The sequence below is a fragment of the Ornithodoros turicata genome, chromosome 7 (genome assembly GCF_037126465.1).
Source record: "Ornithodoros turicata isolate Travis chromosome 7, ASM3712646v1, whole genome shotgun sequence".
NCBI lineage: Eukaryota > Metazoa > Arthropoda > Arachnida > Ixodida > Argasidae > Ornithodoros > Ornithodoros turicata.
In genome coordinates this window covers 36,930,959-36,945,578 of record NC_088207.1, presented here as the reverse complement: position 1 = coordinate 36,945,578, position 14,620 = coordinate 36,930,959, and the positions used below count along the sequence as shown (strand labels likewise).

The following is a 14,620-nucleotide window of genomic DNA, read 5'->3' as shown; positions in this document are numbered from 1 at the left end:
ACGACGTGTCACGGTCAGCGAAAGCGAAACGTGAAGGATTATTCTTCGTTCCTCCACTTAGTAAGCGCCCAGGATGCAATGCGTGCGCAAGGAGCACTGGGATTTTCTGAAATCGTCTACTGCAGTGCCCTTGAAACAGATGAATCCGGAACTACTTACAAGAATGAGGGATGCCACGAGATAGGCAATTATCAAGGCTGGCGTCAGGGGAGTGCGCCCTGCGCTGATGATGTAGATTAGGAAGACGAAGATTATGTGGCCTGGTATGGAGAGGACCACCAACAACTGTGATATACGAGCTTGCCGATCTGGGGGATTGAATTTTTCTCATCACACAAAAGGGAACATTCAAGTTAATGAAATGGGGGATGATGAAAAACACTTGCTCGTTCGGCAGAGTCCAGTGAACGGGTCGACGCAGTACTGGGAATCTTCCTCCGGGTGAATACCCAGGGTAGAGCGCTGTGCAAACATGGTGGACATGCGGCTGGCATGGATCGCGGCCAAGTTCCCGTTCACTCCTGTAGGAACAAACCATAGCCCCATATGAGCTGCACATATTACTCTCGTCCAAAGATGGCGTTTGCGCACAATACGCAAGTACAATAGTACGTACACATCTACACGCAGAAGATACATTTCACGATAGGCATTACAAGGAACCCCCCGCCCCCGGACACACACATAAAAAAAGAGGCGAGCATTTTTTTTTTTTTTTTTTTACAGGAGGATCAAAGAAAACGACAGATATCGAGCAGCGAGCTGATGAGAATCCCCTACGCATATGGAATTAATGAACGTGCGGTGCCACGTTCTTTAATTCCAACATGTCAATGAAGGAATAGACCTCAACTCGAGAAACGTCATCATGACGTTGGTAGACAGACTGAAACCGAAACAAATCGGAAGGGGAGGGCTGGGTTCCATGAATGAGCACTAGTTCGCTGCCTCCTATTGAAAGAAAAGTAGGACCAAAGGTCGCGTCCCTTTCAGGGACCATCGTAATCCCCTCAAGACCGTGGCTTTCGGGCGCCACCTTGTTCGCCCCCCTAGCTTCCAGCGTAGTTCAACTATACCAAATTGACGACGACGAACACTATGACACCTCGTGGACAATCGGCCGTGAGAGGAGAAACCGAAACAGTTCGGAGTCCTTCCCCTCCTTTCTCATAAGCAAGTTCCCATAGTTCAAAGAGGCGCTAAGCTCGCTGGGATTTTCTGAAGTCGTCTATTGAAAGAAAAGTAGGACCGAAGTATAGCCGAAGGTCGCGTCCCTTTCGTCACCTTGTTCGCCCGTAGCTTTGAGCGTAGTTCAACTCTACCAAATAGGCCATTTGCAAAAGTTCGAGGGAGCAGCGCGCATGCCGGGAAATGCTGTGCAAAACGACAGCGACGGCGCATGCACCAGTACGATGACGACGACGATCGGAGACGATAGCAAATCGCTGTCGTTTTGCATAGCATTTCCCGGCACGCCCTGCCAGAGCGCGCGCTGCTCCCTGGAACTTTTTCAAATTGCCTATTGGTGGCGCTGTGGAACACTATGACGTCATTTGTTTACAAACAGGCAGAGGTCTGTTGGTCGCGATAAATGTCCCTTTCAGCAGTGTTTGTCATTCTCACAGTCTCACTTCACTTACCGTTAATGACGGGTTGAAAGACGGCCAAACCGCTGAACCTATTAACGGCCAAGTCGAGTATGTATCCTCCAACACTGGAAGAGAAAGAAGCAGTGGGTTCATTCTCGTTCGTGTAGCTTCCATTTCAGGTCATCGTTAGCGTAACCTACCTAGAAATGGCCATGGCAGTTATGATAGGCCACCAACCTACTTTGAGCACTTTGTTGGATGATGGGTTCTTCCTGGCGAGGAAGATCCAGAGAGGCACTAACGCCAACAGGCATAGAACAACAGCCCACGCTAATCCCGGATGCTCTGCAACCAAACAGCACAAATAAAAAGCAGATAGCCACACCGCTCTTGACTGTAACTCGCTTAAACCTCGACTGAAAATGCAACTTGTGACTCTCGCATTGCCACGGCAGAACCAGTTCGCTTTTACATTGCCTATACGATATCTAACGCGTCATACTCAGTTTCTTCCTAAAATGGGAAATATGCTATGCTTGGATTGTGTTCTTATGTGTTGGAGCACATCTAATTGCATTGGTTATGGTATGATGACAGTCTGTTCGTCACTCTGAAGACTTGCTCGCTCGTCTGGACTTTCGGCGACCGAGTGAAGTAGGAAAGGTTTTTGGCTGCCGGCCCAGCGACAAATTGGAGCACGGCAGGTTTTTCCGCGATTCCTACACATCGCTGGTCCTTTTTGGTAGCTTGTCTGTTTTTGTTTTGCTGTCCCTTGCTTCTCTGACGTACACTTTGGCAGGCTAGGGTTGCCATTCCTGATCTTGAGTGCATTTGTGTACTCGCGGGCGGTGCCAGTTGTCGTCTCCTAAAAGTCCCTGCCATTATTCCGCCCTTCAGTTTGAAAGCCTAAAGTGAACAGCATCCCACTTATGCATCGATGCAGACTACGCGGCGGACGCCACCATTTCGGAGTGACCTCTGTTGCCTTCGACATCTGTTCCGGAACAGTCATATAGCGACCGTTCGTTAATGCTGAATAATTGTTCTAGGCACGTCTTTTCTGGATATGTATATCTGCACTCAGTGATGCTGCAATGCGTGTAGTGCTACGGAAGGGGCACATATACGTCTGTGACGTACCGAGCTTATGGAAGAAGAGAGAACTGACCCCTGCCAGGATGGCGAGCGTCGTGAGATCCCCCAGGGCGTCCACGACCGAAGTGGCGATGTTGTCTGGGTTGATGTGACACTTTCGTGAATAGACTATCACCACGATCATGACAGCACCTGGAAGAAAAACGGGGATTTGGAAACCGTGGTGGAAGCGTCACGCGAAAGACGGAAGCGGCCGCTGGCGAAGCGGACGTGATGCATTTTCTGACAGAAAAGTAGAACACGGGCATAAACAAACGAGAACTAGCCGAGGCAAGGCTACAAACGTAGACGACACAAACACGTATGCCTCCAACACCCAGAATGCCGCCCAACGGAATATTCTTGTCGAAGAAAAGGCGAACTGCTCACGGTGAAGAAGTTCCGCCACGGGTTATGTTGGGCATCCGCACGGTACCGGAATGTGGGGACTGAATGCCGTCCATGTAGAAGACTGTATAGTGTCTGCAACTTTTCCCGCCGTCTGCTGCGGAACGTCTCATGTCTGCACCGCAGGATTTTCCCCACGGGTAGCAGTGTACGAGAGGACAACGTTGAGACAACGCCACCTCGATACAGAAGACCTGCTTATTGCCTCCTCTCCCTCCTTCGCTACGTGGGCATATAAAGACAAAATTCGTCTGCTACTGCGATTCGCCGTTCTACGAATGCAAGAACTCGCAAGTGACTGCGCAGCTATCTTGGAACCAGTAGATCTGACTCTGTAGACAAAAAGTGCAACACGCTTTTCAGAAAATCAGTCTTGAGAAAGATATGGGACCGTTTTGCGCTTTATTTTAAACTTTTCGAATTTAGTACGCGGGGACGTTCAATCACCACTCGCAGACGACGGTGGTTCGTCTCCGTGGCTACGACCGCTGAAAGCACATTCGTGATATTGGCTACCGTCGTTGAAGACACGACCCTGATTGGCTGACTCTTAGTTGTTACGTCAAGTCGACGAGTAAGCAGGCTTTCTCTCAACGTGGTGTTGGTGGAGAGCTCTCCAGGTACGTGACAGCAGAAAGCTATGTCGTTTTTCGCATATTCCACTGGGGTATATTCTCGGGGGCATGTTGCTCGCGTGGATACACGGTACATGTACTGTTTCTGCACATACCTACCGCGAAACACGCGGTAACCCTGTCGTCTGCTTCGTGAACTGTTGAGAGCTGCACAAACACAGGTGCCTCCTTAGGCATTTTTGGACAGTACCGCAAACTGGAACTGGTATATCATAGCAATTACGCGTGTATACATGTGGGGTTCGTGTCAGCTGCGAAGCCATCTAGAAGTGTCGTTATTCCTGCGATGTCAGGAGATCTTACCGAGAAGGAAGCTTGCAAGAGCGGCTGTGGCCATGCTGCAGGCCGCCACAAAGATAGCAGCGTCGAGTTTAAAGCTCGAGTCGGACGCTAATCCCATGATGATTGCGAAGACAGAAGACAAGAAGGACAGCACGCAGGCCTGACACTGTCAACAAAAGAGCACACGTGAGAGAATTATTTCATTGCCTGGACTCATTCTTTTTTCATATCACCCATGTCATCAGCACCCGTGCAGTAACCTATGATTCTGTGTCCACTAACATTAATTGTGTGTGTCAGGTGTCCACAGCATAGCATTTGTTGAAACATGCCACATTCACATGGGAAGTAGGAACGGACTGTCTGCACAAGTGCTCAAATAGAAAATGACAGCGTTCCTATGTTCAGGAAACCTTTGTCGAGCACTAGCAGGTTGCAGAAGCGCTGTGCCCAAAAGCTGGTAGCTTGTAAAGCACCCCATCCCGTACCTTTTTATTTCTTTCGGTGAAACAGAAGGCGAGCAACCTCTGTACGGAGCTGGATTCACAATCGCTTGCGTCCAGCAGCCCTCTGGAAGAAGACCTGCGTTCGACTGGCATCCCCTTATGGATTTGGACTCAATATGGCTCACAAATTGCATGCTTCAGGCTGTTACTGCCGAGCTCATCATTGAGGCTGCGTTCCAATACCTCGCGCCCGCGAAGCCGCTTGACTAGGCAGCTGAGTAGACCCATTTGCTTGTCACTATTGGAACAGGCTTGCCTAGCCGAGGCGCCTGTGGCGCCATCTCGTTGCTCACGCAAGAAATGCGTACGGCGCAAGCGCAGCAGGACTCTATAATGCGCTAAGTTTGTAGGACATCGTGCATAAACTGTCACCTCCACAACTAAACATGTGTTGCAACTCTACTTTAAAAAGCATACCACTATGTGCAACTTTACATTTAAAGCCAGCAGAAACAGCGGGCACGCTGGTACCGTCAACGCGCGTCTCCATCCCGGCTGTCAGATGGTCAGGCGTATAACTAGACTGCATCGATGCGCACTAGGCTGTAGCCGACTGAATAGCGGACTTGGCGAGATTTGGAACGGGACTTAACATGGCGGCACTTCCGGTTAGACCGCTAGGCAGTCGACTAACCGGGGTATTGAAACGCAGCCTGAACCTGTTGTATCTGGTAATGATCATGACTGATGTGTGTTCCCCCGTTTCTCCGTATGTTTATCCTGTGCGTGACCTTCCATACTGCGCTTTGGTTCAGCTATAACAGCACGTGTAAGCAGGTGAGCTATGGCAATACTGCATCTCTTTTCCTTTATTCGCCTAACTTCGCACGGTGGCCAGCAACGCGTCTCAACACAAACACCTGGCCAGTCTAAGAACATGTTTGGCGTCAGCTGGCAAATTCCTCTACAATGCTGTAGAGGAACCCCGACTGCCAATGCTTTGTGGTACCCGCCATTTGGCGAGCGCATTCATGGAATAAGGGCCGCAATTTCTAGGTAAATTCATGAACTCATTAAAACAGGGGGAACCATCGTCGCATTAAGGAATCCTGTGCTGCAATCCTGTTTTTGTCGGTGTTGCAAGGGTGTTACGTGAAAGCTTCCCTCCTCTTGCATACTTAAAGTGCCACTACGGACTAAATCTTTTCAGAATCCTACCAAAGTTATGTTACTGAAATCTTCTTGTCTCACTTTACATTCGTGCAAAATATTTTGGATCTATGTGACGCGCCCGGCTCTCATCTAGCAACGTTGTTGCCCTTCGCGTCTTCCGGGGGCTCACTTTTTGCACTCCGTTAGCGGAGCCTCACGTGACATATCATCCGACGGCTCCGACCTTCGAGAAGCCACAAAGGAGGGAGGAGACATCTCACCCATTTTCCCCTCTTTGGATAAGTGTCACGTGACTTCACCACGTTGCCCTCCCCGGACGCCGGCGTCGTTGTTAGGAGACGAGTGCCCTCTCCAGAACGTGACATCATTGCAATCTGTGGGCTTATGATTACGTCACCCGCTCCTCGCGTCATCGAAATTTGTGCAGGCTCAGCAGATCTTCAAAAATTGACAGAAATGCACAGCGTTCGTAAACAGAATTGAAATTTCGCGTATAGAATCCTTGAGGCACCTTATTTTCATGGACTAAATAAAATAAACGCTGTTTTCTGAGTCCGGAGTGGCACTTTAACGAGATATTAATACACGGAAGGCATAATTTACTCCATTTTGAACCTAGAATGGGTACATATTCCGTGTATGCCTCATGTAGTACAATTCTCTCTAGATCTCCTCAACTGGTGGCTCGGTACCATACGTCCAAAAGAAAAACAACAGAACATTGCACTATGGAGTACGATGTAAAACATTGGTGTCGCCATCACAATTATGTGGCGTTGTGAAAGAGGAACCATTCTGACTAATTGTGAGTACCCGCGTATGTGTCATCATGCCGGCCATGCTCTGCGAATTAAGGGTTATGTCGACAGCGCACTCTTTGACATTTCAAAACGTGCAGAGGCTGGTCGGTCGCCCAGTTCCGAATTCAGGGCGTCTGCCAACATGGAAAACCCGGAATTGTACGGGAATTTTGATGCGACAGGAAAAGTCGGGAGATTGTCAGGGAATTTGCCATAAAGCAGCTGAAGTCAGGGAAAATCGCCGACAAGTGCTGTGATGATGCGCTAGCGAGTCGCGAGTACCGATCAGTGGTTGAATGGTCGGCCACGTCGCAGCAGCGTTGCCGCGGGTAGCGGTTCGCTAATATACGACAAGCTGAGAGGCAGAAAAGTAGGGTAGCCTCGCTAATACTCATAAATGATATGTTTAATGAGGGATATGTATCAAAACATAGGAGGAGGCACCAAGTTGCCTTTTGTTTTGGTCAGGGAATTCGCTCGAAATAGTCAGTGAAAACCTGGAAAACTCGGGGAATTTGAAGGCTGCAATTTGGTGGACACCCTGGAACTGCACGACATTCACTCCCATTGTAGTGTATGCGTTTTTTTGCTGGCATGGCATGATTTCTGCACATTACCACCTGTCCGCATTGATATTGAATGGCGAGCTCGGTGCATAAATAAGCTCACCTGTACAAGCGCCATATTCCCAAGCGCAATGCTCCACTGTTCCCGTAAAGTATCCATCCGACCGAGGTTCGCTTGAGTGGACAGTCTAGCTGCCAACGTCATCTCCAAGTTTCCCTTCAGTCCCAACAGTGGAGGCACTACGATAAATAACTCTGTCACGGTGACAAACGCTGGCCAGTATTGCACAGCATCCAGCACTAGTCCGGCACACACTGTTCCCAGTCCGGCAAGCAAGAATGGTATGGCAGCCTGTCTGAAGATGGACCACAGCGATTCTTCAGGCGGAGCCGTTGAACTTTCTTCACTGTCGTCGTCTCCTTGAAGCACCCCGACTTCTGGCACGACGTCGATGTCGTCTTCGGACACCATCTTCTGGAGATGGTATAGGTCTGCCTCCGAGCTTCCGTTGCAGAAGATGTGTCCATTTTGGTTGAGAATCTCCGAATTTTGGACTTCGCCGTTGCTGCATGCAGATGCTGACTTCCTCCGAGATTGGTGGTTAGTGGTACTGTCGGACGTCATTTTTGCAAATTGTGGTTGCTACCTGGCAGAGTAGGCAAGGACAGAAGGCGTTAGTGATTTCCCTCATGGTCTGCTGTCTCGAGTGTCTGTTATCGAGAAAGCAGGCGAGAATGTTGTGCGTCTCTCGGGAAACACCGCCTGTTTCAAGGGCTCGGCTGTATTTTTGGGAAATGGGAGAGAGAGTGGGAGAATGAGTGAAAGAGAAGTTGAAGTAAGACCTGGGTGTCCCCGCAATGTTGGCGCTATTTAGGGACGCCGCTGTCAAGGGAGAAAAAATACGATTTGATTATGGAGCCCTGAGACGCCGCTTTCTTTTTTCTTCCTTGGAGGGTTGTGTTCCTGCTAGCATGATCCAAAATCCTTTTCATTTGGGCTAGCTATTCAAGCGGACGAGATGTTCAAGACGGGTGTGCATAAAAACGATATTTTAGCTAGCTTATTTCGGCTTGTTTGCACAACGAAACACTCCCGTCGTTTCGGCCGAACGGTACACGTCACTGGTATATGAAGCACAAGGTTCCTAGGCCGTAGGTTCATTATCCTATTGGGTTTCTGAAAGCTTGGAACTTGAACACTTCAGATACGTAATAGTTCTGCTGTATGTTGAGCAATTTTTCAGCAATCGAAAGCAAGCTAGCACACTCCAGGAGCACCCCAGCCTTGGGGCGACTCGCGCGCCATCTATTGAGAACGCAAGCAACTAGGCGATACATCACACGAGATAGTGCGTTTCTGGCGATCGCAGCTAGCATTTCAGCGAAGGTGCACGGTTTGTGTATTCCGGAACACAAGAAGGCAAACCACACATTTGTTCAAATCACTTGGATGCGATGTTTTGCAAACAGCAGCGAGCAGACGACACAAGACGCGGAGAGAGAGAAAGGCCAACAAATGGTGCAGGTCACCTCGCAGGCACGGAACTCGGACGTTACAACCGCTAACAGTTTTAACCGAACTTCTCAAGAATTGCTATTGTTCTTAAAAAAAAGTCTAATGGTAATTAGTAACCAGCCTCAAATGCGTTAAGTTCTCCTTCAGTATCACGTGATATCTGTCCGCCAATCCTGGGCCGGCTTCAACTTTGTTCTTTGCGAACGTTGAGGGTCGCCACCTTTCAGTTTCTAAAAGTGTTCAAAATTGATTAGTGCGATAGGTATGACAAAATGAGAGGTGATGACGTGTGTGTGATGACTAGGGCTAGGAATTGTATGCAAACGCATGTTTTTTCTGGGGACAGTATATGCATGGAGGCCTATAGTCTGGAGTTCAGAACACATGTTTAGGAAGTCGTGAAGATAGTTTTTATACTGCATGTAAGTGCAGATTTCGGGCATTTTTTTAAAGTGCATCATATTTCTGAGTATAAGAGCATATCTTCCCGATTTTCAACTGCAAATTCCGAAATGCGCATTTTTTTATTGCTCTTGCGCGCATAAACATCTAAACAAACACAGAAGACAAGAAAGGAAGCAACGCTGTACTTTTGGTCCCAAGTCATATTTCACTTTACAGTTCCTTTAAATAAGAATGCTAAAAACATCTCGACTAATTAGCAACTCTAAAAATCAGTAAGCGCCACATGCAGTTTGATATAGATGCCGATTTCTATGATTATGCGCATAAAAATAATTTTGATTAGATGAGTATGTCACCACACAAAGCGGCACTTACGTACCTACCTTTTTGGTACACCTAAATCAGTTCTTTTTTTCTTCTTCTTTTAATGGCTAGTATATATTCCTGTAAGCAAATGAAATGATGGTTGACGCGCATACTGCTCGGACTTGCCCGTCATTCTGTACCTGACATTTACACACGCAGTAGCGAGAATGACACATCCTTTTCTTCGCAACCCGCTGTCAGTGTGCACATGTAGACTGCCATAACGAACACTGATTCAGCGTTCAAGCACGTCTCACGTCCTCAAGACACGACATACGGTGCGCTGCATAGGTCATCTGCTATCCGTAATACGTTCTGCCTATTGTGCAGGTACACGACACAAATGCGTGGACAACGCATAATATTGCATTGCTTGCCATATACCGTGTGTTCACACGAACGACATCCTCACGGAATATTCTAGCGGAACAAAAAAAGCAAAGCACTGCTCACAGAGCCAAAGTTCCGCCCCGTGTTAGGTTGAGCATTCACACGGTGCCGGAATATCGGGAGTGGCGTACTGCGCACTTAGCAGACGACACTTATTGTGTATTTACACGCGCGATATGCTCACGGAATATTCCGGTGGAAGAAAAAGTGAAAACACTGCTCTCAGAGACGAAGTTCCGTCCCGTGTTATGTTGAGCATTCACACGCTTCACACAGCATTCACACTTTCAACCGTCACCGTCAACGTCTTTCCTGTCGTCTGGTACGGGATATCTTGTGGCTATGTCGCAGGATATTCCCCACGATTAGCAGCGTACGTGGACACTGGACGTTGAGCGCTCGCGCTCAGAAAGCTATGACGTTTTTCGCGTCTTCCGCTTCTTCGGGAAATGTCGCTCGTGTGAATACACAGATAGTCTCCTCAGTGATCACTATATGGATTTTTCACTTATATGTTCCAGACGAAGCTCTTGTGTATGGTCATAAAGTGATTACTCGTTTCTTCAATACTTTGTCAAATCAGTTTCTGACGTCTTTTTGCAGTAGAGGTGATATCAACATCAATTGGGTTTTCTGAGTTTGGGTGTCCTGACTGGAGTATGAACCCAAGCAGCACAATGTACTGAAAGTCGAGTGCAATATGGGTGGACGGTATGCGTCTTATCAATGTTCTTTAGTTTCACGAATGTGTTCAAGGCTTCCACCTAGCCGTCCACCCCTATTGCACTCGACTTTCAGTACATTGTGCTGCTTGGGAAGTTCACTTACACTAATCTTTTCATATGCTACAAAATAAAAACGGTGCCAATATCAGTGATGGTGCTACATCTTGTGATATCAGTGACCGCTTGAAAATTTATAGGTTAGGTTTGTTTGGAGCGTCCCCGACATCAAGCTCCGCTGTAAAAGCTACGCTAATTGCTCCGCCATATATATTCTCTTTGTGAAATTATACAGGTTACGAATTTAAATTTTAATTGAAATAGTTTCACAAAGTTGCTCTGCTCTCCATACCTCTTAATCCGGTTGCACAAGTTAGAGTATTGTAGTGCGAAAGGGTAATACTGCCTCATTCAAAAACCCTAATTACTGAGTCGGCATATAATAATAACTACCATAAACGCTTCTGTTTGGCGTGCCCCAGGCGTAGCAATTTAGGTACTAATATGAAATACTTCGGTGCTGATATTTAATTCTGTTCAACGTCTATTTGAATGATATTGATCTGTCTGATCATAACATTCGAAACTTGCATACGTGTTTGTGCCACTGTGTGTACATTTTTGTGGAAATACAGTGACAAGGTGCAACGAGCATTGTAAACATAACCCTCACTGAAATTTTTGTAATGCAAACCACAGTAAGATCGCATAAACACAAGAGCGAGCCTCAAGGTAATTCCTTTAGTATTTACTTTGCAACGTATGTTAGAATATTGAGACCATTAATAAAGTAATAGCAATTCGTCGTTTTGAGCGTTCACTTCAGAAATCTTGTCGTTCAATAAGCACGCTACCTATCTCAGCGGCAGCCAAAGTTATATGTAGGCCTGTAAATATGCAACGTAACTAACAAAGACGGACGAGCTATTGACTACAATTGCTTGTACTGCTCATCTACTTGAGGACCCCCGTATCATGAAGGCCGATGATTACTATAGCTATCCACTGTTAAGAACATATCTCTCCGCCGTCAAACAACACAGTGACTAATACTACTGTCGTCCTTCCATCAGCTATGTGTACGTGTTGTTCTGGAACACGATTTATGACGAAATGTGGCGTCATAGGCAAAGAATAAGACGTGCAATTCACTAGGAATTCACTTGAACGTCTTCGACACAAGTGTGTCTGGTTGGATCAAACTATGCCATACGCAAGACTCCGACCAGGGTTCAGGAAGAAGGTACCCGACGTTTCGGACCCAGTTGGGGTCCTTACATAGCGGTGGTTCGGTTGTGTAGTAGCCTCTAGTAAAAACTATTAAAGAATAACAGCTGTTACCAGTGGCCACTGCAGTCACCCTTGAGGAAGGAGCCGAATTGGCCCAGAAAACATCGGACACCCACTTCTGAAACCTGGTTGGAGCTTTGTGGTTTTGTGTTATACCAGTGGTAATACATGCAAGGAACTCACGCGCTCACGGATGCGCATACACAATAAATCAAAGCGCGTACACATCAAAACCGCGAAAACTACGAGATAGCATTACACCCGCGTGCAAATAACTCTCACGTCCACAGGAATACCACGCATTAGCGATCAGCCCTCAGTCGCTGTGCCTCCCTGTGACAGTGATCGCATAATTCTGTTGAGAGTTAGTAACAAACAAATACACCTCCAATAAACAAACATTTTATAAGCCTGCAGTCGTTTGTGGAGTTTTTTACAGACGCCAAGATGCACTGTGAGCAACTATGTGACACTTGACAGTGTCTTCCCAACCAATATTACAAGAAACTGTTGTTGAAAAGGTGACCATCGATCGTGTTTCGCAGATGGCCAGTAACGAAAATGAGTCTCAGAATATTGGAATAAGAAACGGTATTTCGCAGCGGGCCGTTGGGGACACCACGAGAGAACCACAAAGGTACTACGCAAAGCAAACGCGTTTTCCACACAACACAAAAGGTATTTCGTTCCGTTAGAAAAATCTCCATAAATGGCATTCTTACCTGTGACGCGTCTTCTTTTGTGTTTAAGTCTGCATGTCATAGATGACGAAAGGTAGGTTGAGGAAGCGTACCGTTGGTGCTGCTGCGCTCCCTTGAGAAGGAGGGAGCTGCACTGATAGTAGTATCTGGCACCCGTAATCCTCTGCGAAACGGTCAAGAACCATCGATGACGTATCTTATCGCGGACTGACCTCAGGCATACTTCGGCGACAGACTATGTGATATAGTTGCGTCTATTGAGGCGACAACTGTCTGCGCATTTAGGTCTCGCCCGAACGATTCCCAGTCACAATATTCAAATGATACGTAACGCTATTTGCTGCGAGATCGACCTATAGGGGGCGACGCCGTCACCTTTCTAGTGTGGACAACACGCCGGCGATATTCGGAGTGGGTGGTTCTTTCCCGTAATTGTTGCGTATATTCAGGTCACTTGTGCCGCGATGGTACGATACTGTTCGGTTCCCCCAATGCTCTACCTACTGCACCGAACGCGGAATAAACGTGTACAAGCAGATGACGCGAGGAAACTATCCACACTGCGTTAGTTCATCGTTTCTCCGCAGCGCGCCGACACCGTTCGATCTCGGGGCGAATAGTAACGTACGATATCGCGAAGCATAACCACGATACGTAACGCTAGTTCTGCAGTGGATGTTTCTCAATCGCCAAACTTCCTCAATTTTTTACGCGTTTATCAGTTAGATAAAAACACTTTAGGTTTGCATTTTAGGGAATCGTCATTTGGCTAAATCGACCACTGTTGCATCGCTCATGGTCATAGCTGTCTCGCGGCGTTTTTAGAGTCACGAACTATTAGAGAGTTTTAGTGCATCGTACGCTATCGCCTTTGCGTACGTAAGGGATAGCGTTGGTGGTCCTACGCACGCGCAAAACTTAAGAAGAGCTTCGCGCATTGCGCAGAACCACCAGGCTACCCCTTACGTACGCACAGGCGATAGCGTACGACGCACTAAAACTCACTATTATCATAATTTTTCGTGAGGGTCGACGTGTTTTTCGTTTTTCGCAAACACGTAAAAACACTTATGCTCTGCTCTTGAGCTCCAATGACGTATAGCCTTTGATATCTCCATTCATTTGTTATGGATCCCCAGTTGTTTGGTCCGAACGTCAGTGGAGAGAACGCCAGAATTGACAGGACATTTCTCGGAAGTATTCTGAACCTATAACTTACGGTATTGCATATATTTGAACCTCTGTATGCAATAAGGGGATAAGTCGACTTATCCTCTTTTTACTATTTTTGTTGCAATGACATCTACATACCAGTATGCACCTGCCAATGAAAACTTAGGACCTTATTGCGATTTGTTCGCCCGCTACAGCATGGTAAAAAACGGGGAATGCATGTGTGTCAATGGGACGGACAATGATATGAGGCCCCTTTTCTCATTTTGGGATTTTTCGACTTATCCCCTTATTGCATACAGAGGTTCATTTGTCGATGCACCACAACAGAGGAACGACGCGGTGCCAGCACCTTCTTTTGGTGCGTGTCAGACATTTAATTTAATCAATGTGCGCTGCTTATCACAATAATTAGCGCATATTAATTAGATGTACTAGTGTAATTAGATCCTGCAGTCGCATTACCGTCGCATGGCGTCATTTACTTCAAAGTGTTTTACGCATCATGTCTTTTAGGTGTTGGTCGATACGCGGTTCCCACCAATCCCATGCCTTGGAAACAGTCTACAAGAAGACTGTTTCCCACACGACGCAGTTCCGTCGACTCCGTATTCCTCCATAAATAAGCCTCCTCTGTAAAACCACGATCGTTCATATGTAAACGAACCACTGCGAGCGAGGACTCGCGCTCACTCAGGGGTTGAACAGAAGGAACGTACGTACGTACCCCAACAACCCCGAATATCCTCTTGATGTACGAATAATGTCCTAACGGATTCGTACCTCCGATGGATATCCCTCAGATATCAATCGGACGTGCGAATCCGTGAGGACGTTATTCGTACATCCAGAGGATATATTCGGGGCTATTGGGGTGTACACCGAGCAAAGAGAAAATTGTGCAAACCACGATACCTGGATGGTCCTGTCGGGCAGCGTTCCTCATCTCAAGAGCCGTGCAATCCAGTGCCAGGACTTGGTTCCCCCTTTCTTACCGGATGATGTGATATAAATGTGTCTCGAA

The 14,620-nt window shown here is 47.2% G+C and overlaps 2 protein-coding genes across 5 annotated transcripts in view; one reads left to right on the top strand and one right to left on the bottom strand.

Annotated features, from left to right (window-relative positions):
- The window catches only part of LOC135400960 (solute carrier family 41 member 1-like), a 16,345-nt gene extending 1,725 nt beyond the window's left edge, over positions 1-14,620 (bottom strand). Inside the window, exons 1-10 of one of the 3 annotated variants that reach the window (XM_064633007.1) lie at positions 14,512-14,620; positions 12,445-12,586; positions 9,338-9,398; positions 7,137-7,680; positions 4,070-4,214; positions 2,730-2,876; positions 1,790-1,934; positions 1,641-1,714; positions 387-521; positions 160-308 (exon numbers count right to left, since the gene is read on the bottom strand). In XM_064633007.1, coding sequence (XP_064489077.1) covers positions 160-308; positions 387-521; positions 1,641-1,714; positions 1,790-1,934; positions 2,730-2,876; positions 4,070-4,214; positions 7,137-7,658 — 1,317 coding nt within the window. In that variant the 5' untranslated portion in view covers positions 7,659-7,680; positions 9,338-9,398; positions 12,445-12,586; positions 14,512-14,620. Of the gene's footprint in view, positions 1-159; positions 309-386; positions 522-1,640; positions 1,715-1,789; positions 1,935-2,729; positions 2,877-4,069; positions 4,215-4,536; positions 4,794-7,136; positions 7,681-9,337; positions 9,399-12,444; positions 12,587-14,511 lie in introns of those variants that run through there. The other 2 variants (XM_064633006.1, XM_064633008.1) reach the window with 2 other exon arrangements.
- The window catches only part of LOC135400963 (U8 snoRNA-decapping enzyme-like), a 29,229-nt gene continuing 19,749 nt past the window's right edge, over positions 5,141-14,620 (top strand). Inside the window, exons 1-2 of one of the 2 annotated variants that reach the window (XM_064633014.1) lie at positions 5,141-5,331; positions 6,335-6,472. In XM_064633014.1, the coding sequence (XP_064489084.1) occupies positions 6,436-6,472 (37 nt within the window). In that variant the 5' untranslated portion in view covers positions 5,141-5,331; positions 6,335-6,435. The remainder of the gene's footprint in view (positions 5,332-6,334; positions 6,473-14,620) is intronic. The other variant, XM_064633015.1, reaches the window with a different exon arrangement.